General features: G+C 35.3%; 3 protein-coding genes across 3 annotated transcripts; 2 read left to right on the forward strand and 1 right to left on the reverse strand.

The window, feature by feature from the left end:
* The first annotated feature begins 1,873 nt into the window (after nucleotides 1-1,873).
* On the forward strand, nucleotides 1,874-4,310 carry LOC119551042 (chitinase-like protein Idgf5). Its single transcript, XM_037860153.1, has 3 exons — nucleotides 1,874-2,030; nucleotides 2,098-2,658; nucleotides 3,354-4,310. The coding sequence occupies exons 1-3, from the start codon at nucleotides 1,904-1,906 to the stop codon at nucleotides 3,995-3,997; spliced, it is 1,332 nt and encodes a 443-aa protein (XP_037716081.1). The 5' UTR covers nucleotides 1,874-1,903; the 3' UTR covers nucleotides 3,998-4,310.
* A 3,159-nt stretch (nucleotides 4,311-7,469) lies between these two features.
* On the reverse strand, nucleotides 7,470-8,452 carry LOC119550391 (glutathione S-transferase 1). The gene has a single exon (XM_037859042.1). It carries the CDS (start codon nucleotides 8,392-8,394, stop codon nucleotides 7,672-7,674), a length of 723 nt encoding a protein of 240 aa, XP_037714970.1. The 5' UTR covers nucleotides 8,395-8,452; the 3' UTR covers nucleotides 7,470-7,671.
* An 864-nt stretch (nucleotides 8,453-9,316) lies between these two features.
* Nucleotides 9,317-10,168, forward strand: LOC119550969 (glutathione S-transferase 1-like). The gene has a single exon (XM_037860004.1). It carries the CDS (start codon nucleotides 9,352-9,354, stop codon nucleotides 10,024-10,026), a length of 675 nt encoding a protein of 224 aa, XP_037715932.1. The 5' UTR covers nucleotides 9,317-9,351; the 3' UTR covers nucleotides 10,027-10,168.
* Nucleotides 10,169-26,304: the final 16,136 nt, after the last annotated feature.

Consider the following 26,304-nt stretch of genomic DNA (forward strand, 5'->3'; position numbering starts at 1 on the left):
GCCTAAGCGTCCGTGCTTGCGGTTACATTCTGTTGATTCCTGTTGGCTTTTCCCACCGCCTGCCTCCTTTATTGTCCTTTTTTGTGCTGTGGTTAGTTTTATAGCTCTCAACATTTGGTTTTATGATGCAACCAACTGCGTCCTTATGCATAAACTTGAAATTCATTTTCTGCTTTTTGCCAGGCGGCTGACCCATTTTTTCTGCTCATACTAAGGATGAGGAAATTGCCCAAGGTGAAAAACACAGTTTTGTTATTACAATGTTAGAAATTCCGTTTTCCATACCTATTGATTAGTTAGCAAACATACAAATTGTTATAGTTATGAAAATTTATATTTTAAGTTAATGTAAGTCAAACAAAACATTTTGAAAAAGATGCAGTATATTACATTTTTATTAGTATGTCCTTCGATTAGAAGTACTTACCTCTTATATGCCTGTTATTATTTTATGATATATTATTGTATTTTGTTGGGAAAGACTTCCTAGGCATTAGATACCCAACAAAAAGCTTGGCATAACACAGACAATTGTTAAAAGATATTACATTTTTACATACACATTTGAACGTGGGATTCTTATAGTATTATCCCCAAAAAGTTTTAAAGCCAAAACCGTAACTGACCAGTAATCTCAACCCCGGAAAGCTGACCCCTGCATTCCCATCAAAAGACAGGCAGTCAACACATTTTGCCCCTGCCGCCACGTGAGTAAAATTGCTAATCATCTGGGGGGGATGAAGGACATGGACATGGACATGGACATGGCCATCCGTGTTTGTGTGGTGACCCCCGGTTATGGCGGCCTGCTCCTGGGGAGTGACAACTCATCATTCCGGCGTTGTTGTCGAGGACTTTAATGTGCTTAAGCGTTACGAGCATGAGCAAACATTATTGTCTCGTGGGAATCGGTAAATTGGTGCTGAGTGCAGGACTTTGGATTGGCATTGAAGTTGTGGAAGTGACACTTTGATAACCCCAGCCACAACCTTAACCACCCACTTTTTACTTTGACAGACACTAATGGGTGTTTGTGTGTGTATGGTGGGTGTTTGTTTGTCAGCTTGTGGAAATTGAGGATAATGGAAAATATATAAATAGCACAAGGGACAAGTCAGTCCAAATAGAATTTTAAATCTGTAACTTAAAGAGATTTTTTGTATGCAAAGGGTTGAAATTGTTTCAATAATTCTAACAATCTAAGGTTCATATTTTTAAAATCATTATTTGAAAAAAGTTAATTAGAATACAACAACTGAACATAATGTGCAAATACGTAGGATTTATGTTTTCGGGCTTATCTACATGGGATGCGTTGTTGACCTCAATAAGGATTGTAATTATTCACACAGTTTTATGTTACATATATGCACATTGTACATATCTGTCTTAAAAGCATTTAATTTTGAAATTGCTTTAATATTTAAATATAACAATTGTTATAGCAAGCAAATGATAGTCCGCTAAAAAGTATGCAACGTTTTTAGCCTTTTTTACGTTCCAATTAATAATAAATAGTAAATCTCTTCAACTTGTTCTTACGTGGGAAGCTGTTCCACATAGAAATAATTATACCAACTATTTCTGTATTTGCTTTCTGTATTTTGGTTCTTTTACATTCTTATTTCTACTATCTTAACTTTGTATTAACATAATTACTTGTGTACCTCATTTACCTTTTTAAGACATATTTAGGCTGCGTACTATTTTTTTTTTGTTTGTTTTGAAAATGACTTTAATATTTGCACCATTATAGAACCCAAATTAAAAATCAGAACACTAATCACAATAAGTTCTTATCAGCGCCGCTTCTTCGAACAAAGCTTTGTGGCTCATCAAAACAATCCGCCGTCCCAGGTCAGTTGTTAATCTAACTTAAAGCTGATCAGTTCAACGGAACCCAATGTCAGCCCCCAATAATCCATATAAGGGATTACTGCTGTGCAGTTTTCTGGCAATATTGCAGTGTATATCCGCTGAGGTGGGAAAACTGGTCTGCTTCTACGATGCTAAGAGTTTTGTGCGTGAAGGTGAGTTGTGAGAGTTTCTAATCTATATGTGCCAAGGAGATCAGGGGTTATCTTTTGACTTACTCAGGCCCCGCCCAAATGTCGCTGGCCGAACTAGAGCCTGCCCTACAGTTTTGCAACTTTTTGGTCTATGGCTATGCGGGCATCGATGCCGAGACCTACAAGATCAAGAGTTTGGATCCTTTGTTGACACATGACCACCAGCATTATCGTCACATTACCGCCTTGCGCCAGAAATTTCCCCATGTAAGATTCCTGCTGTCGGTGGGCGGAGATAGAGATTTGGATAGCGGGGGCGTGGCGGATACTGGCAAGTACCTGCGATTACTGGAACAGCCGGAGCATAGGAGAAGTTTCCAGGCGAGCGTGATCGCAGAGCTTAAGAATAATGGCTTCGATGGACTCGATCTCGCCTGGCAGTTCCCCAAGAACAGGCCCAAAGTTCAACAGGGTGTGTTCAAGAGGGTTTGGGGCTCTTTTCGTGGCTGGTTTAGTTCCCCATCGGTGGACGAGAAGGCCCAGGAGCATCGGGAGCAGTTCGCCACCCTTCTTGGAGAGCTGCAATCGGATTTACGACGCAGTGGACAACTACTGACCGTCACCATGCTGCCCCATGTTTCAGCAGAACGTAAGTAAATTAAAAAACCATAATGTTTCCACAAACATTTCCACATTTAAGTACCAAAGCTCTATGAATTAAATTTTAACAGATCGAAATTCAAGAACTTTTTTTTGTTATTTGTTCATTATGGGTCATGGGTCATTCACTCCTTGTTATGACAAGTATGAAAAAAGTTTAATACCTAGGCGTATTTACATCGTTCTAAAGCTCTTTTAAATTTATAATGCTATTTTAACAAATCTATTCTTAGGGGAGGTTCACATATTACTTGTCGCGGATTTCACGATAAATAGAACCCTCTCCCCCCTTGGTGACACATTGCGACATTTCGTGACACTACCACAGACCCCCTCCCCCCCAGCGCGTCACGTAATATGTGAATGACCCCTAAATAATATGAACAATAATATAATATTTAATAGTGGGACATAATTTAAAATAAATTGAATGTTTCCAGAAACAATATGCATTTAAAACGAGTTCGTAAAATGTTTAGAACCTTTTTGACCCGCATGTCCTACATGTAATATGTAGAAAGTCAAATATCCAGGGACTAAAATGTATTTAGATAAAGAGTTATTAAACTCTTTTAAAATTTAAAATATATTAAGTGCAGGAATAAATGAGTTTTTTGTTTAACGTTCTTATTAAGTAGTACTTAAGTTATAAACAGCGTTTACAAACATATTCCATTCCCCCAGTCTTCATTGATGTTCCCAAGGTTCTTAACTACGTGGACTTCGTCAACCTGGGCACCTATGACTTTCAGACCCCGGAACGAGATCCGAAGGTGGCAGATCTACCCGCTCCACTATACTCCATGTATGATCGGGATCCCAGCCACAATGTGCAGTACCAGGTACAGTATTGGATGAACCAAACTTCCGAAATCAGTGCCCACAAGCTGCACGTGGGAGTGGCCAGTTATGGGCGTGCTTGGAATATGACTCGAAACTCTGGAATCACGGGCTATCCACCGATTCCAGCGGCAAATGGTGCTGCTCCGGCGGGAAGGCAAACTGTTACTCCCGGATTACTGAGTTGGCCGGAAACGTGTGACTTGCTTCAACAGCAGCCGCAGGATCGGGAGGTGCCCCATCTTCGCAAGGTGGGTGATCCCACCAAGCGATTCGGGATCTACGCCTATCGGGCGGCCGATGACCAGGGGGAGAATGGCCTGTGGGTGGGCTACGAGGATCCTACAACGGCGGCCATCAAGGCTGGTTTTGTCCAAGCCCAAGGATTGGGCGGAGTGGCCTTCCACGACCTATCCCTGGATGATTTTCGAGGTCAGTGTGCCGGCGAGAAGTTTCCTATTCTGCGAAGCATTAAGTATAAGCTATAAGTCTGCTTAACAAGAAAACACGTTTTGGTCTAGTTTCGCGACTATAGCAAGCCAATTCTCTGTTGACCTATTATAAAATTGGTAAGAACACCCTTCTGCCCACATGCAAGATCTTTTAAAAATATTAATGAAATAAAAAAAACCACCCGCTTTAAAATGGTTAGAGAGGTAAATGAAAATGTGGGACAAAAAACAAATCACTATTTCATTGATACGCCACTGATATATATTTGCATAAAAAAAAGAAAGTTGTTTTTATATTCTTTATATAAGTTAATAAAGAAATACTAATAAATAAAGGATTCCAAACATACATTTTTACTTACGAGTATTAAATATAAGCCTTTGAAACCTGGTCCCCATTTAAATTGTCCCTGTTTTGTCAAGAAAATAATTTAACTGTTCAATAATTTAAAAAAATATATACATTATAACTTGATTAAGAATTAATTTTAGCAGAAATTGCATGTCCCACAGATATGAGATAAGAGGAAGGCTATAATTTTCTAAGGTCTATATTTCACAGCTTTCTTAGGACATCATAGTTTTTTTGCTCGGACAAATACAAAATATCCGTGTTTTTTAAAGAGAAGGCTACAATAAATTAATACGACCCTCTCTACGAATATTTTGATCCAAAAAAGAAGGCGGGGCAGGAAATAAACTGGCAAAGTGGAAGGCTGTAAGGCGGAAAAGAAAAAAGTAAAAGCGCCCGCCACGAAGGCAAGTGAAGTGCCAGGCGAAGCGTAAAGCAAAGCAAACTTCTCAAATGCCACTGACTCGGTGGGTGGGATATGGGTGGGGCTTAGGGCACAAGGACGAAGGGCGCCATTGGGGGTGGCTGGGTGACAGGGTGGCCCAAAGTAAAAGTTGAAATTAAACCAATTAGTTTGCCTGCCACCGCTCTCGACGCCGTCGCCGCTGCAATGAGGCGCATAAAACCTGGCGACGCAAAGTAAGTCCCTGTGATGCCCACCCAGGCACGAGTTCCTCAATCCGGGCTTTGAGATTTTCCTGCTTCGTGACTATATTGTGTTAACGTTAATTACAAAGAATAATAAGGCCATACTTTTTTTAACATTCTTGTTGTCTTATAAGGTTTTTTTGTGAAGGAAACGTTGCTCTGAAAATTCCAACTCTTAATTTTACGTTAAATTCCACAATTATTTAATCAATATTATAATGGAAAGATATAATTAGAAAAAACGTATTTTTTTCTAAATTTTATTCATGCCATGCCCACTATATATTATTATGTTTAAATAATATAATCTCGTGACCTTAAATTAAATATTTACATATGAAATACTTATCATAAACCACTTTTATCAAATTGTAGACCTAATTTTAAAAGTGATAATAGTATTAATAAGAAAAAGTTTATAAACAGAAGGCTTATAACATTTAATAGCACCACTCACACATTGACTATTCTAATTTGAAACATAATTTTGGCTTACCATGAACACGAAAAAAATGTGCTACCATAAAATTATTTAAAACCAAAACTTTCCCATTTGTTCTTAAATATACTCTATATATTATATTATTTTTAAATAATGTAATCTCTTGATTTTAAAATAAATATTTACAAATAAAATACTTATCATAACCAATTTTAATAAAGTTTAATCCTCATTTCAAAATGAACAATTTTTTTAAAAATAAAAAAATTAACTTCCTTTTAAAAAATGTAATAGCTCCGTTGACTCCGTTACTGTTCTAATTTAAAACCTATAAAGGAAACAAAATATGCCCATTTAATCTTAACTTAATAACGTCCCACGTAAAATAAATAAAAGAATATTTGTGAATCGGATAATTCGTGACTGCGTGATTTAAGTTCACGACAGCACCTCCTATACGACACTTGCGGGGATGAAAGCGGACTACACCCAGCAGGTATTTAGACTTGGGCTCCCTTTTAAGAGTATTTTAAACGACGACGCGGTCCTTTTGGAGACTCCACAGAGGAAGGGCCGGGAGTTCGAAGACCGAGTGTAGATAAGAGGCAAATTCGGAAGTGGCGAGGAGCCAGGGAGGTGGGGAGTTGGGGAGTTGACGGCTAGCTGCTTCGGCGAATGGCGCCGTCATAAATTAATTATGATTTAACAACTTTAGCATGCACGACACGGCAGGAAAACTTTGCGCTTTTCATTCCCTTGCCTTCTTCTATTTTGTGTCGCTTTGTGGAGGGGAACATTTTATAATTTTAATGAGCGCAAAAAAGTTGTAAACTTTTGGCCGCGTTGCCATTGGAAATGCACTCCACGCACCCGGAAAGAACTTTATCAAGGAAAAGATTCATAGATATGTGCACAAGAAGGCGCAAATTCCCGCGAACAAGCACCTTTGCCGGTCAAGCATCCTTATCAATGAACCCAAAAGTGACAATAATCTCTACAAAGTGCAAACATTTTTTTTTTAAATATGTCTTAACTTAAAATAAAGCAAAAACACCTCTTAACGAAGTATAAAACTAATGACGAATGAGTTCCTTATACAAAAGATTTTTAGTATCAACTTTTGTGACGAACATTTTTTTTGTAATCTGTACATTGCAGTATTATAAGGAAATGAATTTAAAATTCTGAGCTGAAACAGGTTGCATTTTTGTCGCTCAATAACTTCCAACCGGAACTTTTAATGACAAAAATTGTTACACATTAAAACGAATCTCACGTTAATAATAAAAAAAAACGGGTTGAACCAATTTTGAGAAAATAGTCAACATGTGGTAAAAAAATATCTTTTACCTGTAACTGTAAATCCATTGTGAAAAGCATATTGAATTACCTTTTTGGAAACATATAGCACGTATCTGTAGCTTTAAGTGCTTAAAATCTATAATCCCTTAAAATCTTTTTTTTTTGGGATTTCCGGCTAAACTAGCCAGTTTTTCCAAAATAGTAGAACGAAAGATTATAATTTCAAGCTTCTTAATATACCAATAATGTTCCCAAGACCCTAAAAAAAGATTCGTACAAGCCCATAAACAAACTGCCGTCCACAGTGATATTATAATATGTTTATGTAGTTATACACTGGTCTGCATATGTATTTTGACAAAACAAAAGTTAAATATACTCATAACTTGAATAAACTTCTTGTAAACTATAGGCATCAATGGAAAGGTAATTTAAATGCCGTTTGAATGATACAATACATTTCTTAACCCATTCAGTATTTATTGAAAAGGACGAATTTGTGTAAACAAACAAAGTTTACAAGTAAGTTCAAATTATAAGTATATTTAACTTTTGTTTTTTCAAAATACTTATGCCGACCACTGTATATGGCTTTTTGTCCACTTTTGAGTATATTTTATAAAATGTATCTTTCTTTAAAGTTGTATCAAATTTTTTTTGTCATTACAAACAAAATTTTTTTAAACAAACAATAAGTTTTGTCTTGCAGTTGAAATTTGTTTCAAACAGCGGTCGGTAGCCTCCTGTTAAGCGGGCATAGGGAAAAGCTCTGCTCGTTCTCTGAAAGGCTTGAGCACAACTTATGGTTTTAAACAAAAATCAAACGTAGAAAAAATGAAAAGCTATAAAATTGGGAATTAAATTTTGTGTTTTATAATTTTTGTTAAACTGAGCGAGCTGTTTACATTTTTAATTTAATTACTTTGAGTCATTTCTCGCTTAACAATGAAGAATAGGGATCTGAGTTCACTGTTTTCCAGCTCCGCTCTTGATGTCCTCGAAGGCCTTTTGCCATAGCTTGTCGAACTGTTTGGGAAGCTTGGCGCGGATTTTATCGGCTAACAAGCGGGCTCCTCTTAAGTTGTCCTCCTCGTAGAAGGGCAATGAGGAAAGGCGATCCAGCCAGGCGGATAACTTGGGGTATTTGGTGTCTTCCACGGGGCAGTAGCTCAAATGCAGGGTGCTCACAGTGGCCACAATGCTAAAGTCGGCGATGGTCAATTTAGGACCGGCCAAATAGGGATTATCCGCCAGAAATTGCTCCATCAATGCGTAGGCATCACGCAACTCAGCCAACCGATCCTTGGGCACCTCGGTGGCATTCTCCTTGAAAAGAGCTCTCTGCAGCTGCTTGAAAATGCCGTGGAAGAGGACACCGGTCTCGAAGTGCAGCCGCTGATCCACAACGGCCCGCTGCAGTGGATCCTTGGGATAGAGCTCGTCCGACTGGGAATACTTGTTCACCAGATATCCGATAATGGCATGCGAGTCCCAAATGCACGACTCACCATCCTCCAGCATTGGCACCGTGTGCTGCGGATTCTTGCGTAACATTTCCGGCTTTAGATGATCACCGGCCTGCATGTCCAGCGGGCGGAACTTGTGCTCCAGCTGAAGGGCACGTAGAGTCAGGAGAACGGCCCGAACCGGCGGACTGGACTCAGTGCCATATAGAATCAGGTTGACCATCTCGGTTACTTCACTTTTTGCCTTGTAGCTGGTTAAATTGAGATTCGTCGCGAGCAAGGGGCCATCTACAACTGACTCAAGGCAGTCAAAATGATTTTAAACTCTACCCTCGATAAGATAAGATACTAAACTTAGTTTCATTATAATAATCACAAAGACGTCATAATGCTGCAAGTTTAAGTTTGGCTGATTGTTTATTAATGCCCGAGATAAGTCGGTCTCCTATCTGTAGCTCGGTCAATATTTGGCGAACGTCGCCATGATTTTTGTAATCATGGGTGGAAAACTAAGGAGGCAACTTATTATACAAATTGTTGATCATTTCTATTAACTTTAAAATCGCTAATTTAATCATGCCTAACTTAACAGTATACATTTTTTTAATATTTTATTTATTATTTCACATGACTTAAATAAAGTATTTTTTTTAGAGTTAATTATTTTTTAGTTAGGAACACACTTAGCCTGTAAAGTAGATGGTGGGATTTGAATTTTGTATACCCAAGCTTTGCTTTGGCTTTTAAGAACTTTAAGCTTCGTTAAGAAGTCTGGAAAAGCTATAATTCATGGATATTCTACATGCAATTCTACACGATTTAATATGAATACAAGTCAAAAGACCGGAAAACTATATTAAGGTAGATATACATTTTTAGATTGTTTTAATCTTTCTATCATCATATTGTCATCCATCAAAAGTTTTTCCATGAAAAAAAAATAAGGAACAGATTTCCAGAACTATAAACCAATCCAGCCCATTTCTGATGAAATAATAAACATATATAGAAATTCATCTAAACTTTGTTTGTATAGAAACAAACAAACACCATTGTCCAAGCTTTTATCTATAATTTTCGCACCGCTCTCACATTCAGCAAAAAGCTCTCGGAAAAAGCGTATATAGTAAATACGGAGAAGATCAGTCATAAAAAAGCATTGCTGGATAAACAACACAAAATGTCGAGCTCGGGAATTGTACTCTATGGAGTGGACCTAAGTCCCTGTGTGAGGACTGTCAAACTGACTCTCAAGGCCCTGAATTTGGACTACGAATACAAGGAGGTGAACCTCCAGGCTGGTGAGCATCTTCAAGGGGATTTCCTCAAGAAGAACCCCCAGCACACTGTGCCGGTATTGGATGACAACGGAACTATCCTGTGGGACTCCCACGCCATCGCCACCTACTTGGTGGACAAGTACGCCAAGTCCGACGAGCTGTATCCCAAGGATCTGGTCAAGCGGGCGATCATCAATCAGCGTCTGTTCTTCGACGCCAGCGTAATCTTTGCCAGCTTGGCCAACGTAAGTGGTCCCTTCTGGGTGAACGGAATCACTGTGGTACCCCAGGAAAAACTGGACAACCTACATAAAGGACTGAAGCTGCTTGAGACCTTCCTCGACAGCACTCCATACCTGGCCGGCGATTCACTGACCCTCGCCGACCTGAGCACTGGACCCACTGTTACAGCCCTGCCCGCTGCTGTGGACATTGATCCTGCGGTCTATCCCAAGGTCAGCGCCTGGCTGGATCGCCTTAACAAGATCGCCTACTTCAAGGAGATCAACGAGGCTCCGGCTCAGGCATATGTCAACTTTCTTCGCAGCCAGTGGACCAAACTGGGTGATAAGTGAGCCATGCACTGATACTGTATGAAAAGTACTACAACGAAAATACGAATAATAGCACGTTATTTATATTCCATCCGTTACCAATTTGCACCTACTAATGTATAACATTAACATTTTAAACAATAAAAATATTTGGCAGAACAAAGTTTTTCTTTAAATTGCTATAAATTATTTCATGTATAGCAGTGCTTTTTGTATTCGTTTATTGGTTCTTTTTTAAACATTTTTATTTATTACCATCTTTATTAAGAGCTAAGTCGTAAGATATTGAATGAATATTATTTCCCAAAGAATAGAGCACGAGCACCCACGACAGAGCTTTAACAAAAAAAAACAGAGCTTTAAAAAAGCTTTTGTAAAAATAGTATATATTTGTTTTGTTGGATAAATAACTCGCCATGTCGATAACTGGTATTGAACTATACGGAACGGACTTAAGTCCCTGTGTGAGAGCAACAAAACTGACCCATAGGCACTGGAACTGGATTGTGAATTCAAGGAGGTTAATATCCAGATGGGCGACCTTCTGAGAGAAGATTACCTAAGGGACTAACGGGACTTTCCTGTGGGACTCCCACTCCTTTTTGTGTTAATGGAATTACTTTGGTGTCCCAGCAGAAACTGGAAACTATCATTCGGGGTTTTCAATTGCTGGAGACTTTCCTGACTACCAGTGAATATCTAGCGGGTGATTCGCTGACCATCGTAGATCAATGCTTTGGTTTTGTTGGTAGTGCCGTGCCTTTTGCCTTTTGATCGACTCAATATATATTGGGAACTAAGAATTTAGTCGCCTTTCTCTGCAGCAAGTATACCAAGTTCGGCGATCAGTGAGTACTATAAATAAAGAAAATAATTCATACCCACCCAATGTATTAATCATTTGTTCGTGGAGTTTACAATTTCGCCTTGACCAAGGCAATCCATTCTTTTCCGTAATGCACACACAGCATACGAATATACATAGTATACTCGAAATACAATGTAGCATATCACGAATGATTCTAATAGCAACGAAAGATGGTGGTTGTAGCTTCAAGTGGGGCACGGGCTGGTTCCGGCTCTTGTTTCGTCGGTAAAGGGAGTAGTGCCACAGAGCTACTCGCTCGCATATGTATATACAATATTCCTATTTAAATTCGCGTGCGAACTGACTTTGAGGTTAATTTTTGGGGGTCAGAACTAAGATAGGGGTAAAGAGGGAGAGAATACCTGAAAAGAAGGGTGCTGCCTAGTTGGAATGGCAGCAGCTGAAGTGTGTGTGTCGGTGTCAGCAGCGGTCAGCAACCGAAGCCGCATAACCTGACACAGGTTGGTGATCCCTTCGACACACGCCTAACTCCTAATCACCTTCCTTGATGCAAGCTTTCATAAAAAAAATTAAGCAGTTTAAGTTTATAATATGTTTAATATGAGAAAAGTAATACTAACAAAGGTAATCATTAAATTTACAAAGTTGGGTATCATATAAAGCTTTATTTAATTTCATATTGAAGGGGTATATTTAAATCAAAGCAAAAAAAAAATTAGAATTTAATCACTAATTAAGAATATTAAATTGAATTTTATCAATGAGCAAGTATTTATGTCATGAGGGAATTTGTTTTATATCAAGATGTATATATGTATACAGTCAATCAAAATATAGCATAACGACCGGAGCCGATCACTTACCCACCATATCCAACGTTGAAAGCGCTTTCAATATGTTGTATTATTGGCTGTAATTTTTGTTTATGAATCAAGAAACTTCATTTCAATTGACTGTGGTTTGACATAAATTCGAGAAACCCTTCCAGGGTCCTAAACACTTGCTTGCATGGCGAGATTTGCTTATGTCATAATGGTTTTACTCTAGGTTTTGGATAATTTACGTTAACTTCTTATCATAATTTTATATTTTAATTAATTAACTGATAGGAATTTATCTCATTATTTCAGCAATCAATCAAAGAACAAGTGATCAAATTACTCCAAGACTTAAAAAAACACATCAATATAAAATGTAGTTTCGAACAATTTTGCAATTATGTTTTTATTAAAGAGAGTGAAGATCATTGCCAAATCAAACTTAAGTCATTTCAAACGAAAATGCAAACTTTAAATAAAACAATGTGTGAGAATGGAAATCTAAATGAATTAATAGATGATTTATATAACCTTATAAAAAATGAGATGAGTGAATTTAAAGAACGAGACAGTGGTTGGTCGTTAATTGAAATAGTGCATTTGGAAGTGAACATAAATAAATATCAGCCCATAAGTGGTTCAAATTACATTTGTTTACCGAGCAAAATATTAAACAAAAAAGCCTGCATCAGTGTGCAAAATAAAGATGTTTATTGCTTTAAATGGGCATTAATATGGGCTCTTGTTAAAGTTGATCATAATACCACTCAACCCGCTCAATATAAACGTAGAGGCATTCCCAACATTAAATCGAATATAATAACTATAAATAATGTACTACTTCTCGAGAAGGTTGATAGATATCACTATGTTTGGATTAAAAATATTTCAAAGTAACTATTAAATTACAAAATTATAAAAAACAATATTATATATATTTCTTCGTTTCTCCCCTCTCAGCCATTAGATTAATTATCGAAAATTGAGAGGAAAATGCAAATGGCTGTATTCAGAATTCCGATGATAGCAGCAAACTGGAAAAACATAGTCTGGAGTTTAATAAAATTATAACTGAGATGCCGTCAAATAACAATTAGATATTAAGATTTTAAAATTTTAAAAATCAATTAGATGTTCCTTTTGTCGTATATGCTGATTTTGAATGTATTTTGGAAGGGATAGATATTAAAAGTTCGGATAACGTAAATCTATTTCAAAAGCATATACCGTATGCATATTGTTATTATATAAAATGTTCATTTGATAATAACTTGGATATATATCGAATATACCACGGTAAAGATTGTGCATCGCATTTTATAGGCAGCATATATAGAGATTGTTTAATGTTGTATGAAAATCACTTAAAGATAAAGATGCCGTTAAATCCGGTATCAATCGAACAATGAAATTCATTTCACTCAGAACTAAATTGTTGTATATGTGCAAATTTATTCACTGACAAATCCAAAAAAGTTTTAGATCATTGCTACTTAACAGGTGAATATAGAGGTGTGGCTCATAATAATTGTAATATAAACTATAAATTGCCAAAATTTGTCCCAATATTTTTCCATTATGTTTTAGCATATGATTGTCATTTATTTCTGAAAGAATTATCAAAAAATGATTGTGATATTTCTATAATACCACTAAACAAAGAGTTTTATATATCCATATCAAAAAAAATTGTGATAAGAAAAAATGAAATTTTTTAACTTAGATTTTTAGATTCATTTAGATTTATGTCTTCTAGTTTAGACAGCTTAGCAAGTTATTTAAAAGAAGAAAATTTATGCACGATAAAATCATTTTTCGGAGAACCGGAGAAATTTCAAATATTAAATCGTAAGGGCATATTTCCCAATAGCTATTTAAATTCAGTTGAACGATTGCAACTTGCAATTTGCAAGATACTCAATTACCGCTGCGTGAAAATTTGTATAATCAATTAACTGATAGAAACTGTTCTGAAGAGAGTTATGAGCACGCGCAAAACGTTTGGAATGCCTTCAAGTGTAAGAATTTATTGGATTAGTAAAAAAATCTATAATTTAGATCCATGTCAGTATTATACAACGCCTGATCTATCATGGGATGCAATGTCGAAAGCAACCAAAATCGAATTAGAACTACTCACCGATATCGATATGTATAATTTTATAATGAAAGGCATTAGAGGTGGTCTTGTTCAATGCAGTAAACGTCATTCAATTGCAAATAATAAATATTTAAAGAACGATCACGATTGTGACAAAGAATCAAATTATATTGTATACTTAGATGTTAATAATTTATATGGGTATGCCATGTCACAAGCTATTCCATATAAAACTTTTAAATGGGCAGAAAAAACCGAAGAGGAAAATTTTAAAAAGTTTGATTTAAACACGTGCGTAGATGATCAATCAATTGGTTATATTTTAGAGGTAGACTTGGAAAACACTGAAAGCTTACACAGCCAGCACAATGATTTACCAATTTGTAAAACAGAAAAAAATGAAAATATGCAACAACCAAAATTGATTGTAGACTTGACGAACAAATATAATTATATAATTCACTATAGAAATTTGCAACAATATCTTAAACATGGAATGGTTTTAAAGAAAATTCATTGACTATTACAGTTTTATCAATCTGATTGGCTTAAAAAATATATTGATTGTAATAATCATGATGAATTTGAAAATAATTTTTTCAATTTTTTAATATTCACATAATATTGCACTGGCGCACTGAGCAAAAAAAAATCTAAGGCCTTGAATGGGGAAGTGGGAGGGGAAGTATATTGTTTCTTTTCAGTGTACATTGTAATATTCTAATATTCCTATAATAGTCCATTGTACACTGAACAAAAAAATATATTAAGCCTTCAACGGGAGTATATTGTTTCTGTGATCTATGATAACTGCATCGAATATTGACAACACTTGTCGAGTATTGTAATTTGAAATATCTACAAACCACAGTGGGCGCATAAAGTATTCCATCAATATCCTGTTCTTTTTAAATTAAATATCGGCGAAAATTTTCAAATGCATCATCGACCGTGGGGAAAGAATGTTGCATTCGCTCGATTGGCATGTTGATTTTGATTTTGCTGCTGTTGGATCACTTCCACAAATGCGGTATTTAATTCAAAAATTAAATTTACTTTGATATTCAATGTTTCGTTTAAAACGAGATCAAATCAAGAGTATTTAATTTTCGTTTGATAGGGAATTTTGATATCATATTTGCTTTTTACTTCCGCTACTCCGAACCCATGTACAAATAATAGTAAAACCGCAATTATTTTTATTTTTTGTGTCGGGGCTTTTTTCGACAAATGTTTGCTCAATCTCACCATTTGCCAATACACGTTCAATTATGGTTGTCTCCAAATATTGGGTGCATTTTATATTGAAAGTTTTCTTTTCATAATTGCTTCACTTCACTTCCACAAATGCGGTATTTATTTCAAAAATTAAATTTACTTTGATATTCAATGTATATATATATACATTTACATATTGGTGAGAGGTTTTCCCATTCTCTCAGTCAAATCATGATAACGGTGCATTAAAGTATAACGTTCCCACCCAGTAAAAACTTTTCGCCCCTTCAGAAGACGGTTCAGGGTGGGAACTTATACTTTAATATCACGTTATCACGATTTGAATGAGAGAATAGTAAGACCTCTCAACAATAATTATAATATATAATATAACAATATAGAGAAGTTCAAGACCTAAAGGACGAAATTGAAGAATTTCACAGGGACTATGAAGATGTACTATCTACCCCCGACTTGAGGACTTTACGTACCATAAAAAAACTGTTGACAGTAGGAACAGTACTTACGCCAGGAGACTTACAAGGCCCTACGTCCCATCAGGGGACAATTCATGTGGGGGGCTTTTAATCTAATGCAACGGTAACGCTTTTTGCGTGATAACTTGTCCAAAAATCCTAAAATTATTATTGAAGATGATGATGAAGTTTTCGGTGTGGGGTACAGAAATAGGAAAGAAATTAGCAGTTATGAGATTGAAACCTTCGTTAATACAGACGAAGTTGATGACCTAAAAAAAGAAATCGACGATTTTTGTATTGAGTATGAAGATATTCTACCCGATTTTGAACTGAAGACCTTACGTAACATGAGGAAATTGATGACGATAGGGGCGCATATATCAGACAACGATATGAAGATTTCACGCAACATCAGAAAACGGTTCAGGGTAGGAGTTTATATTTTAATGCAACGCTATCAGGATTTGGGTGAGAGAATTGATAGACGTTATTAATTATATACACATATAATAACCTATATATATATAAAAATCTATTAACAATATATATATACATATATCAATAAAAACTTATTTACGTCTGAAACAATCTTAACATGTGTCGTTCTCATTTCAGCTTACAGTTTGGAAAACCTCCATACTCAGAAAAAAATAAATGCGGGGTTTGTGATAACTATACACTGGCAAAAACAAAAAAAACAAGAAAGGAAGTTAACTTCGGCAAGCCGATGCTTATATACCCTTGCAGCTATAATTATTAAATTTAAAAACACAAAAAATGATATTCCCAATATTATAAGATAATATGTGAAAAAACACCTATAATTTGTTTCATATTATTTTCCTACCAATTTTTCGAACGTTCCTATGGCAGCTATATGATATAGTCGTCCGATTTTGATAAAATTAAATTCGAAATTCAGAACTAATTTAAAAATGTTATTTCCAAGCGTTGGAGGTTATATGTTGAAAAACACCGAAGCTATAATTTGTTTCATTTTATTTTTCCATCAATTTTCCGATCGTTCCTATGGCAGCTATATGATATAGTCGTCCGATTTCGATACAATTTAATTCAAAATTCAAAACTATTAAAAAAATGTTATTTCCAAGCTTAGGAGGTTATATGCTAAAAAACACCAAAGATATAATTTAAAAAAAAAATTTTTTCCGATTATTCCTATGGGAGCTATAAGATATAGTTGTCCGATCCGGCTGGTTCCGACTTATATACTACCAGCAAAAGATATAAGACTTTTGGGAAAGTTTCAGCCCGATACCTTTAAAACTGAGAGACTAGTTTGCGTAGAAACGGACGGACAGACGGGCATGGCTAGATCGACTCGTCTAGTCTTGCTGATCAAGAATATACAGTGGTCGGCATAAGTATTTTGACAAAATAAAAGTTAAGTATACTCATAACTTGAATTTACTTCTTGTAAACTATAGGCATCAATGGAAAGGTAATTTCAATGCCGTTTGAATGATACAATACATTTCTTTACCCATTCAGTACTTATTGAAAAGGACGAATTTGTGTAAATCAACTTTGAAATTTAAAAAAAAAACTTTTTTCCTCGTCTTGAAAACTTAAATTTTTTGATGCAAAAAGTTTCTTCAAACAAAAATAATAGTAACTGCAAAAAGAATTTTTCAAATATCATTTTGCTTATATTTTTTATGAATTTTTGAAAATGCTTAAAAACAGGCATTTGAGCCATATTTTTGTCTTTTTCATACAAATTTTTTCCGACATTGTCACCTTCAAAAAATCATAAAAAATATAAGCAAAATGATATTTGAAAAATTCTTTTTGCAGTTACTATTATTTTTGTTTGAAGAAACTTTTTGCATCAAAAAATTTAAGTTTTCAAGACGAGGAAAAAAGTTTTTTTTTTAAATTTCAAAGTTGATTTACACAAATTCGTCCTTTTCAATAAGTACTGAATGGGTAAAGAAATGTATTGTATCATTCAAACGGCATTGAAATTACCTTTCCATTGATGCCTATAGTTTACAAGAAGTAAATTCAAGTTATGAGTATACTTAACTTTTATTTTGTCAAAATACTTATGCCGACCACTGTATATACTTTATGGGGTCGGAAACATCTCCTTCTCCTTCTCCTTATTGTTTCTATTTAGCGTTTCATGGAAAATATTAATATTCACATAATATTGCACTGGCGCACTGAGCAAAAAAAAAACTAAAGCCTTCAACGATCGTGTGAATGGGAAAGTGAGAGGGGAAGTATATTGTTTCTTTTCAGTGTACATTGGAATATTCTAATATTCCTATAAAAGTCCACTGTACACATAACAAAACAAGGGAGAACGCTATAGTCGAGTACCTCAGCTTAAGGGACCAAAGGGAAATGAAGATATGCAAGCAGCAAAGCGAGATTTAAATGCGCCACCTACCGGCGGTATACAGATTTAAGCGTTATGAACGTTAGAGTGGGCGTGGCAATATTTTTTGGAACAATCGATAAGTATTGACGAGACCAATACATTTCAGTTAAAATTTTGTATCTATCATGAAAATTATGGACGCCACAGGATTGGGCGTGGCATATTCGCGTAACAAGTTTGCGCTGCGTACAAGGCTACGGAATCTAAATATGATATCCCAATTCTCTATCTTTGTTAGTTTTCGAGATATCCACGTTCATATTTACGATTTTTTAAGTTTGTGGGCGTTAAAGTGGGCGTGGCAAACTTTTTTTTAGGTCAATCGATAGGTGTTGATGAGAACATATCCACGTTCATATTTACGATTTTTTGAAGTTTGTGGGCGTTAAAGTGGGCGTGGCAAACTTTTTTTTAGGTCAATCGATAGGTGTTGATGAGAACAATACATTTAAGTTAAAATTTTTATTCTAGCACCAAAACTGTAGAAGCCACAGTTTTGGGCGGTTTGTGGGCGTTAGAGTGGGCGGTGCACTCTGCTGAAACAAACTTGCGCTGCGCAGGAATCTCTGCCTAATCCAGGTTTTGTAGCTCTTATAGTTTCCGAGATCTTAGCGTTCATACGGACAGACGGACATGGCTAGATCGACTCGGCTAGTGATCCTGATCAAGAATATATATACTTTATGAGGTCGGAAACGCTTCCTTCTGCCTGTTACATACTTTCCGACGAATCTAGTATACCCTTTTACTCTACGAGTAACGGGTATAAAAATATCTTAAGCCTTCAACGATTGTGTGTGTGCATGAGGAATGTGAAGTGGGATGGGGAGAATATTGTTTTCTGTGATCTATGATAACTGCATCGAATATTGACAACACTTATCGAGTATTGTAATTTGAAATGTCTACAAACCAAAGTGGGCGCATCAATTATTCCACCAATATCCTGTTCTTTTTAAATTAAATCTCGGCGAAAATTTTCAACTGCATCATCGACCGTGGGGAAAGAATGTGGCATTTGCTCGTATACCACATCTCGTTTCAGACGTAAATAAGTTTTTATTGACATATGTATATATATATTGTTGATAGATTTATATATATATATAGGTTATTATATGTGTATACTCGTATAATTAATAACGTCTATCAATTCTCTCACCCAAATCCTGATAGCGTTGCATTGAAATATAAACTCCTACCCTGAACCGTTTTCTGATGTTGCGTGAAATCTTCATATCGTTGTCTGATATATGCGCCCCTATCGTCATCAATTTCCTCATGTTACGTAAGGTCTTTAGTTCAAAATCGGGTAGAATATCTTCATACTCAATACAAAAAACGTCGATTTCTTTTTTTAGGTCATCAACTTCGTCTGTATTAACGAAGGTTTCAATCTCATAACTGCTAATTTCTTTCCTATTTCTGTACCCCGCACCGAAAACTTCATCATCATCTTCAATAATAATTTTAGGATTTTTTGAGAAGTTATCACGCAAAAAGCGATACCATTGCATTAGATTAAAAGCCCCCCACATGAATTGTCCCCTGATGGGACGTAAGGCCTTGTAGTCTCCTGGCGTAAGTACTGTTCCTACTCTCAACAGTTCTTTTATGGTACGTAAAGACCTCAAGTCGGGGGTAGATAGTACATCTTCATAGTCCCTGTGAAATTCTTCAATTTCGTCCTTTAGGTCTTAAACTTCTCTATATTGTTATATTATATATTATAATTATTGTTGAGATGTCTTACTATTCTCTCATTCAAATCGTGATAACGTGATATTAAAGTATAAGTTCCCACCCTGAATCATCTTCTGAAGGGGCGAAAAGTTTTTACTGGGTGGGAACGTTATACTTTAATGCACCGTTATCATGATTTGACTGAGAGAATGGGAAAACCTCTCACCAATATGTAAATGTATATATATATACATTGAATATCAAAGTAAATTTAATTTTTGAAATAAATACCGCATTTGTGGAAGTGAAGTTAAGCAATTATGAAAAGAAAACTTTCAATATAAAATGCACCCAATATATTGAGACAACCATAATTGAACGTTTATTGGCAAACGGTGAGATTGAGCAAACAGTTGTCGAAAAAACCCCCGACACAAAACAATAAAAATAACTGCGGTTTTACTATTATTTGTACATGCGTTCGGAATAGCGCAAAGCAAATGATATCAAAATTCCCTATCAAACAAAAATTAAATACTCTTGAAATGATCTCGTTGTAAACGAAACATTGAATATCAAAGTAAATTTAATTTTTGAAATAAATACCGCATTTGTGGAAGTGATCCAACAGCAGCAAAATCAAAATCAACATGCCAATAGATTTAAACGAGATGTGGTATACGAGCGAATGCCACATTCTTTCCCCACGTCGATAATGCAGTTACAAATTTTCGCCGAGACTTAATTAAAAAAGAACAGGATATTGGTGGAATAATTGATGCGCCCACTCGATACTCGAGAAGTGTTGTCAATATTCGATGCAGTTATGCAACAACAACTCAAAAATATGACGTTTACAAAAAAATTAGTGATTTCATTCAAAAATACCTACACATTCTGTCGCCTGAGGATAAGGAAAATCTTCAAGTATACGTATGCGATTAGAACATATTAAAAATGTGAATATTACCTTTAATCAAATTGAAACAAATAAAGAGACGAACACAACTGATGCTGATGATGATATTGATGATGATGAAGTAGATTGTGAAAAAGAACTTGCAGTTCTTTTTGTGGAATGTACTTTTGGTTGAATGTACCTAGAATGTTAGAACATATTAAGAATTTGAATATAACCTTCAATCAAATTGAAACAAATAAAGAGATGAACACAACTGATGCTGATGATGATATTGATGATGATGAAGTAGATTGTGAAAAAGAACTTGTAGTTCTTTTTGTGGAATGTACTTTTTGTTGAATGTACTTAGAATGTTAGAACATATTAAGAATTTGAATATTACCTTTAATCAAATTAAAACTAATAAAGAGATGAACACAACTGATGCTGATGATGACGATGATGATGCTGATAATGATAATGATAATAAAACAATGAAAATAATTGTAAGGCATATGTAGCGTATATATATCATTGATATACTTACAAAATTTGATAGGAAGTCATAATTTGTAATGCGTCATGCTCATCAATTTTTGTTGAATGTACTTAGAATGTTTGAACATATTAAAAATTTGAATATTTCCGTTAATCAAATTGGAACAAAAAGTAGTAGCAGTAGTAGTAGTAGTTCTTTTTTACAATCTACTTCATCATCATCATTATCATTATTAGTATCATCATCGTCATCATCAGCATCAGTTGTGTTCATCTCTTTATTTGTATAGATGAAGACAACTGATACTGATGACGATGATGCTCATAATGATGACGATGATGATGAAGTAGATTATTAAAAGAACTACAAGTTATTTTTCACAATCTACTTCTTCATCATCGTCATCATCATCAGCATCAGTTGTGTTCATCTATACAAATAAAGAGATGAACACAACTGATGCTTATGATGACGATGATGATACTAATAATGATAGTGATGATGATGAAGTAGATTATGAAAAATAACTACTACTACTACTACTAATACTATTTGTGTCAATTTGATTAAAGGTAATATTAAAATTTTTAATATGTTCAAACATTCTAAGTACATTCAACAAAAATTGACTGATGAGCATGACGCATTACAAACTATGGGTTCCTATCAAATTTTGAAAGTATATCAATAATATATATACGCTACATATGCCTTACAATTATTTTCTTTGTTTTATTTTAGGTTGACATAATCTATCTTAATAATAGGAGTCTTCCTGTTGTGTATTAGAGAGAGAGAGAGAGATTCATTCTCAGTTAGATTAATTTTTCTTTGTTCAATTTATCAACTTCCTGTGCATACTTTGAATGCAAAGGAAATTGATAAATTAACCAAAGAGAATGCGATCTGTATAGTACAGATTCAGCTATAAAATTGGTTTATGTTTGACATTCGATTGAGTGTGTCAAAAAATATTCAAGCATTTCACAGCATTTAAGCAATGAGAAAAAAATTAATTTTTGCGTATTGTTATTACTATTATGTGGAGCCGTTAGAACTAGTTCAAATCAAACAACGGCAACAACAACAACCTCGGCACAACAACAACGGCAAAAGAAACAACCTCAACAGCAACAACAGAAAAATCCGAAGTTGGTGTGATCACAAACGATGATTCTGCATTTGACATTGATAACATTGATCTATGTTGCATTTTATTTCAATTAATATTTTCTTGTTATACTGATTGTATCAATGCTTACGGTACAGACAGAAATAATAACGAACTTTATTTCACCCCAATATTAAATACGATTTATTTATTTCATCAAAAAATTAAATATTATTTATTCATTTTGATAATACCAACTTCCGATTTTTCTGTTGTTGTCGCCGAGGTTGTTTCTTTTGCGGTTGTTGTTGTTGCCGAGGTTGTTGTTACTGTTAACAATAGAAGCACTACTTTCTGCCAGTGATTTGTAGGCCTTACGCACCATCAGAAAACTGTTCATGGTGGGATCTTGGACTGTAATGCGACGTTATCGCTATTTGAGCAAGAGAATGACAAAACCTCTCGACAAAATGTAAATATATATATATATATATCAATAACAACTTATTTGAGTCTGAAACAATCTTCAATGGTCTTCATCATTTCAGCTTACAGTTAGCAATAACTGCATGCTCGGAAAAAAAAAAATATTGCGCGGTTTGTAATAACTACACACTGACAAAAAAAATATTGTTTCTTTTCAGTCTACATTGGAATATTTATATATTCACATAGTATTGCATTGTACACTGAACAAAAAATATATCTAAAGCCTTCAACGATCAAGTGAATGGGGAAGGGGAAGTGGAACGATAAAGGAGGAATGATAAAATGCTAAAAAGGGAGAAATGAGGATGGTAAAGGAGGATGGAGAATATTCTAGAAAATGCTACTAACAAAGGTAATTATTAAATTTATAAAGTTGGGTATCATATAAAGTTTACGTTAAATTCATACTAAAAGGGTATATTTAAATCAAAGCAAAACAAAAAAAATAGAATTTAAACACTAATTTATAATATTAAATTTAATTTTATCACTGAGCAAGTATTTATGTCATGGGGGAATTTGTTTTATATCAAGATCATTGGAATATATGTATACAGTCAATCAAAATATAGCATAACGACCGGAGCCGATCACTTACCCACCATATCCAACGTTGAAAGCGCTTTCAATATGTTGTATTATTGGCTGTAATTTGTGTTTATAAATCAAGAAACTTCATTTCAATTACTGTGGTTTGACATAAATTGGGGAAAAACACTTTCAGGGGCCTAAACACTTGCTTGCATGGCGAGATTTGCTTATGTCATAATGGTTTTACACTAGGTTTTGGATAATTTACGTTAACTTCTTATTATAATTTTATATTTTAAATAAATAACTGATAGGAATTTAATTAAAATTAGATAAATGAATAAAGATGCTAAGATTATTTAATTAGTTAAATAGTTTTTGTGTTGCTTTTCTCCGAATCACAAGTCAAAACCGGGTGTTACAGGTTTGGGCCTGCCCACTTGCGCATTTTCAATAACGGGTGCGCTGTGTTGCATGGGTGGTATGTCAGGTGGTGCACTGTATTGCTTGCGTGTGTGTACGACAAATGGTGCACTGAAAATTTCACAAGAATTTTCGGCGTGGAAGCCAAAGTGACCACTCTGATTGAAACTTTCGCTGCTTTATATGCACTTTCTTGATTGGGTTTGTAGATTGGCGCCTTTGGGTGTACGTCGAAAAGCTGATAATAATGCTGGCGCTGATCTGGACAGAAATTTCCCCGACTGGGCCGATTGGGCCGTAAGCCACGTGAAGGAGACCACTCGACTTTCAAGAATATTACCTATGAAGCGCAATATTTAATGAAACCCGGGGTTTTTTCCGCGAAATATTAAACTTACTTTCATTTATCAATAGCAACCTAATGATAACAAAAAACCTTAGCAAAGGCCGAGGATGACTGATATATTGCAACTTTAGTTTGGGCCGATTACTAAGTTTGAGTTTAATCACTGAAGAAAATTTGTTCAGAACGATCTTCACACGGCCATGGTCCAAAATGGAATAGACCGGATAATAGAGGTGGAGAAACATCGATGCTAACATCGATGTCATCGATGTTTTCGAAACATCGCTAACATCGATGTTTGGCAGGGAATCATCGATGTTTTTCCATCTCTACTGCGCGGTGCGAAATCGGTGCGATCGCCTTAAAGACGGAAAAAGCCAGCAGACCAATACAATGGATGTTTATGTCGGAAGGGCTCCGTTGTCTGGATATGAAGGTGATGCGTATGATAGCTGTCGATGTCCAACCCTTCAGTTGTGTTGAGGATGAAGGATTTATAGAGCTGATGAAGGAAATGGACCCACGCTACAAGTTGCCCAGCAGATAACATTTGCGCGATGTAGTGCTTCCAAGCCAGTATGAGGAGTTAAAAAACAAACTGTATGTAACATTGGCCAATGTGGATTTTCTGGCATTAACCACTGATATGTGGACATCAAGGGCCAATGAAGGCTATATAACTATAACATGCCATTTTGTGTCGAATAACTTTAAATTAGAGTCTGCAATATTAGCAACAAGACAGCTGCTCGATTCCACCAATCACACCGCTTTAAATACTGCTGAAACCATGAAGGCGGTGCTCGAAGATTGGGGGGTGACAAATAAGGTGGTATGTATAGTAACCCTTCAGTTCCAAAAAAAAAGTTTCACTTGTGAATCACCTTGGGAATCACCTGGGACATGTCCTCGTGCACAAGTGAAGAACAAGTGACGCTCCATATAGAAAATTGTATGAGATGTCCGCATTTTCACAAGTGAAAATTCAAATGAAAATTTTTCGAAGTCCTACGGGATTTCACTTGTTCCTTGTACTCATTTTTCGTATGGCCTGTCACGTGCCGGTGACTCGTCCCAAGTGAATCACTTGGGAAAATTAGAATTTTTTCTTGAGTTTTCACTTGTGAAATCACTTGCAAGGGACACGTCCCAAGTGAAACACTTGGGAAAATCAGAATTTTTCCTTGAGTTTTCACTTGTGAAATCACTTGCAAGGGACACGTCCCAAGTGAATCACTTGTGAAAATCAGAATTTTTCCTTGAGTTTTCAATTAAAAAAATATAGAATTTAATTCATTTCATTTTAATTCATTTTAAATATATGGTACTATTTAGATTTTCAAAAATTGTACAATTATTGTTTCTGTTTTTTTGCTTCGTAAGCTTATTTTTAACGTTAGACATCGCCGTTCTTAAACCTTTGTCCGGGTCCTCTGAATCCTTGGCCAACGCTCCTGAAAAAACATATGTATGTTTAAAAAATGCGTTTTATTTGTTTAATTGTATATTTACATTTTATAGCTTGTTGCAGAATTTTTATTGGCACAAAACATTTCGTCATCCACTTTCGGCTAACGGAATCCATTGAATACCTTCAAAATTTACGTACTTTAAACTAAGATCAATGCACAACATCTTAAACTTAATGTAGCACTTACCTGACTTTATTATATTAACTAAACGATTAAAGTAACTCTGCTGCGCACCATTAAAATGGATGCTTCCCTTTCAATCACTCAAACAGAATGCAGCAAGTCTTCTCACCCCTTTACTAGATTTCTTTTGTTTTCTCTTCGCTGTTGGCGCGTGACACTGCACCTATACCCTTTCTAAAGTGAAATATATCCGACTATATAGTTTTTACTTCTTGAGTAAAAAATACAATACGATTTTTTTTTAAATGTTAATACTTAAATGTTTTAAATACTTAAATCAATTTTAACGGACTAAATTTCTATAACTTAACTAAAAAATTATATTGTAATAAAAATGTATAATAAGAAAATATAACATTATAAGTAAATTCAATTTACTAAATTTTACTATAATCAAATAGTTTACTTTTATAAAACAATATTAGTTGGTTTTTTCGATACACAATAATGCTCCTAAAATATTAGGGCATTCACATGTCGCTTCTCCACGAAAATTTTTCCGCCGAAATATTAGTCGCTAGCCGAACATAACGGAGAGACGCAAAAAAAAATAACGGACCAGCCGAAATTTGTCTCTGCGAGCGCGGAGTCCAGGCAGATTATAAGACAAGAAAGAGAGGGAAATATCCGAATATCTGCCTCTCTTTGTTGCACGATCGTTTTCGTGGGCAGTCTTCTACGCTGCGCCGACTGCTCTGCTGACGTCAACAGCGGCACAGCGTTTTAGGCACAAAAAAAAACAAAAAAAGCTTTTTGCCTTGAGCCATGTCACCGCGTCCCTACTGCAGAACTGAAGGGAACCGACA

The sequence above is a fragment of the Drosophila subpulchrella genome, chromosome 2R (genome assembly GCF_014743375.2).
Source record: "Drosophila subpulchrella strain 33 F10 #4 breed RU33 chromosome 2R, RU_Dsub_v1.1 Primary Assembly, whole genome shotgun sequence".
Lineage (NCBI taxonomy): Eukaryota > Metazoa > Arthropoda > Insecta > Diptera > Drosophilidae > Drosophila > Drosophila subpulchrella.

Excerpts from the sequence above, each read along its gene's own strand:
- LOC119551042 (XM_037860153.1), top strand. The coding sequence starts at position 1,904 with ATGTCAGCCCCCAATAATCCATATAAGGGATTACTGCTGTGCAGTTTT. Across the intron at positions 2,031-2,097 it reads TAAGAGTTTTGTGCGTGAAG|GCCCCGCCCAAATGTCGCTG; the intron begins GTGAGTTGTGAG and ends TGACTTACTCAG. Across the intron at positions 2,659-3,353 it reads GCCCCATGTTTCAGCAGAAC|TCTTCATTGATGTTCCCAAG; the intron begins GTAAGTAAATTA and ends CCATTCCCCCAG.
- LOC119550391 (XM_037859042.1), bottom strand. The coding sequence starts at position 8,394 with ATGGTCAACCTGATTCTATATGGCACTGAGTCCAGTCCGCCGGTTCGG.
- LOC119550969 (XM_037860004.1), top strand. The coding sequence starts at position 9,352 with ATGTCGAGCTCGGGAATTGTACTCTATGGAGTGGACCTAAGTCCCTGT.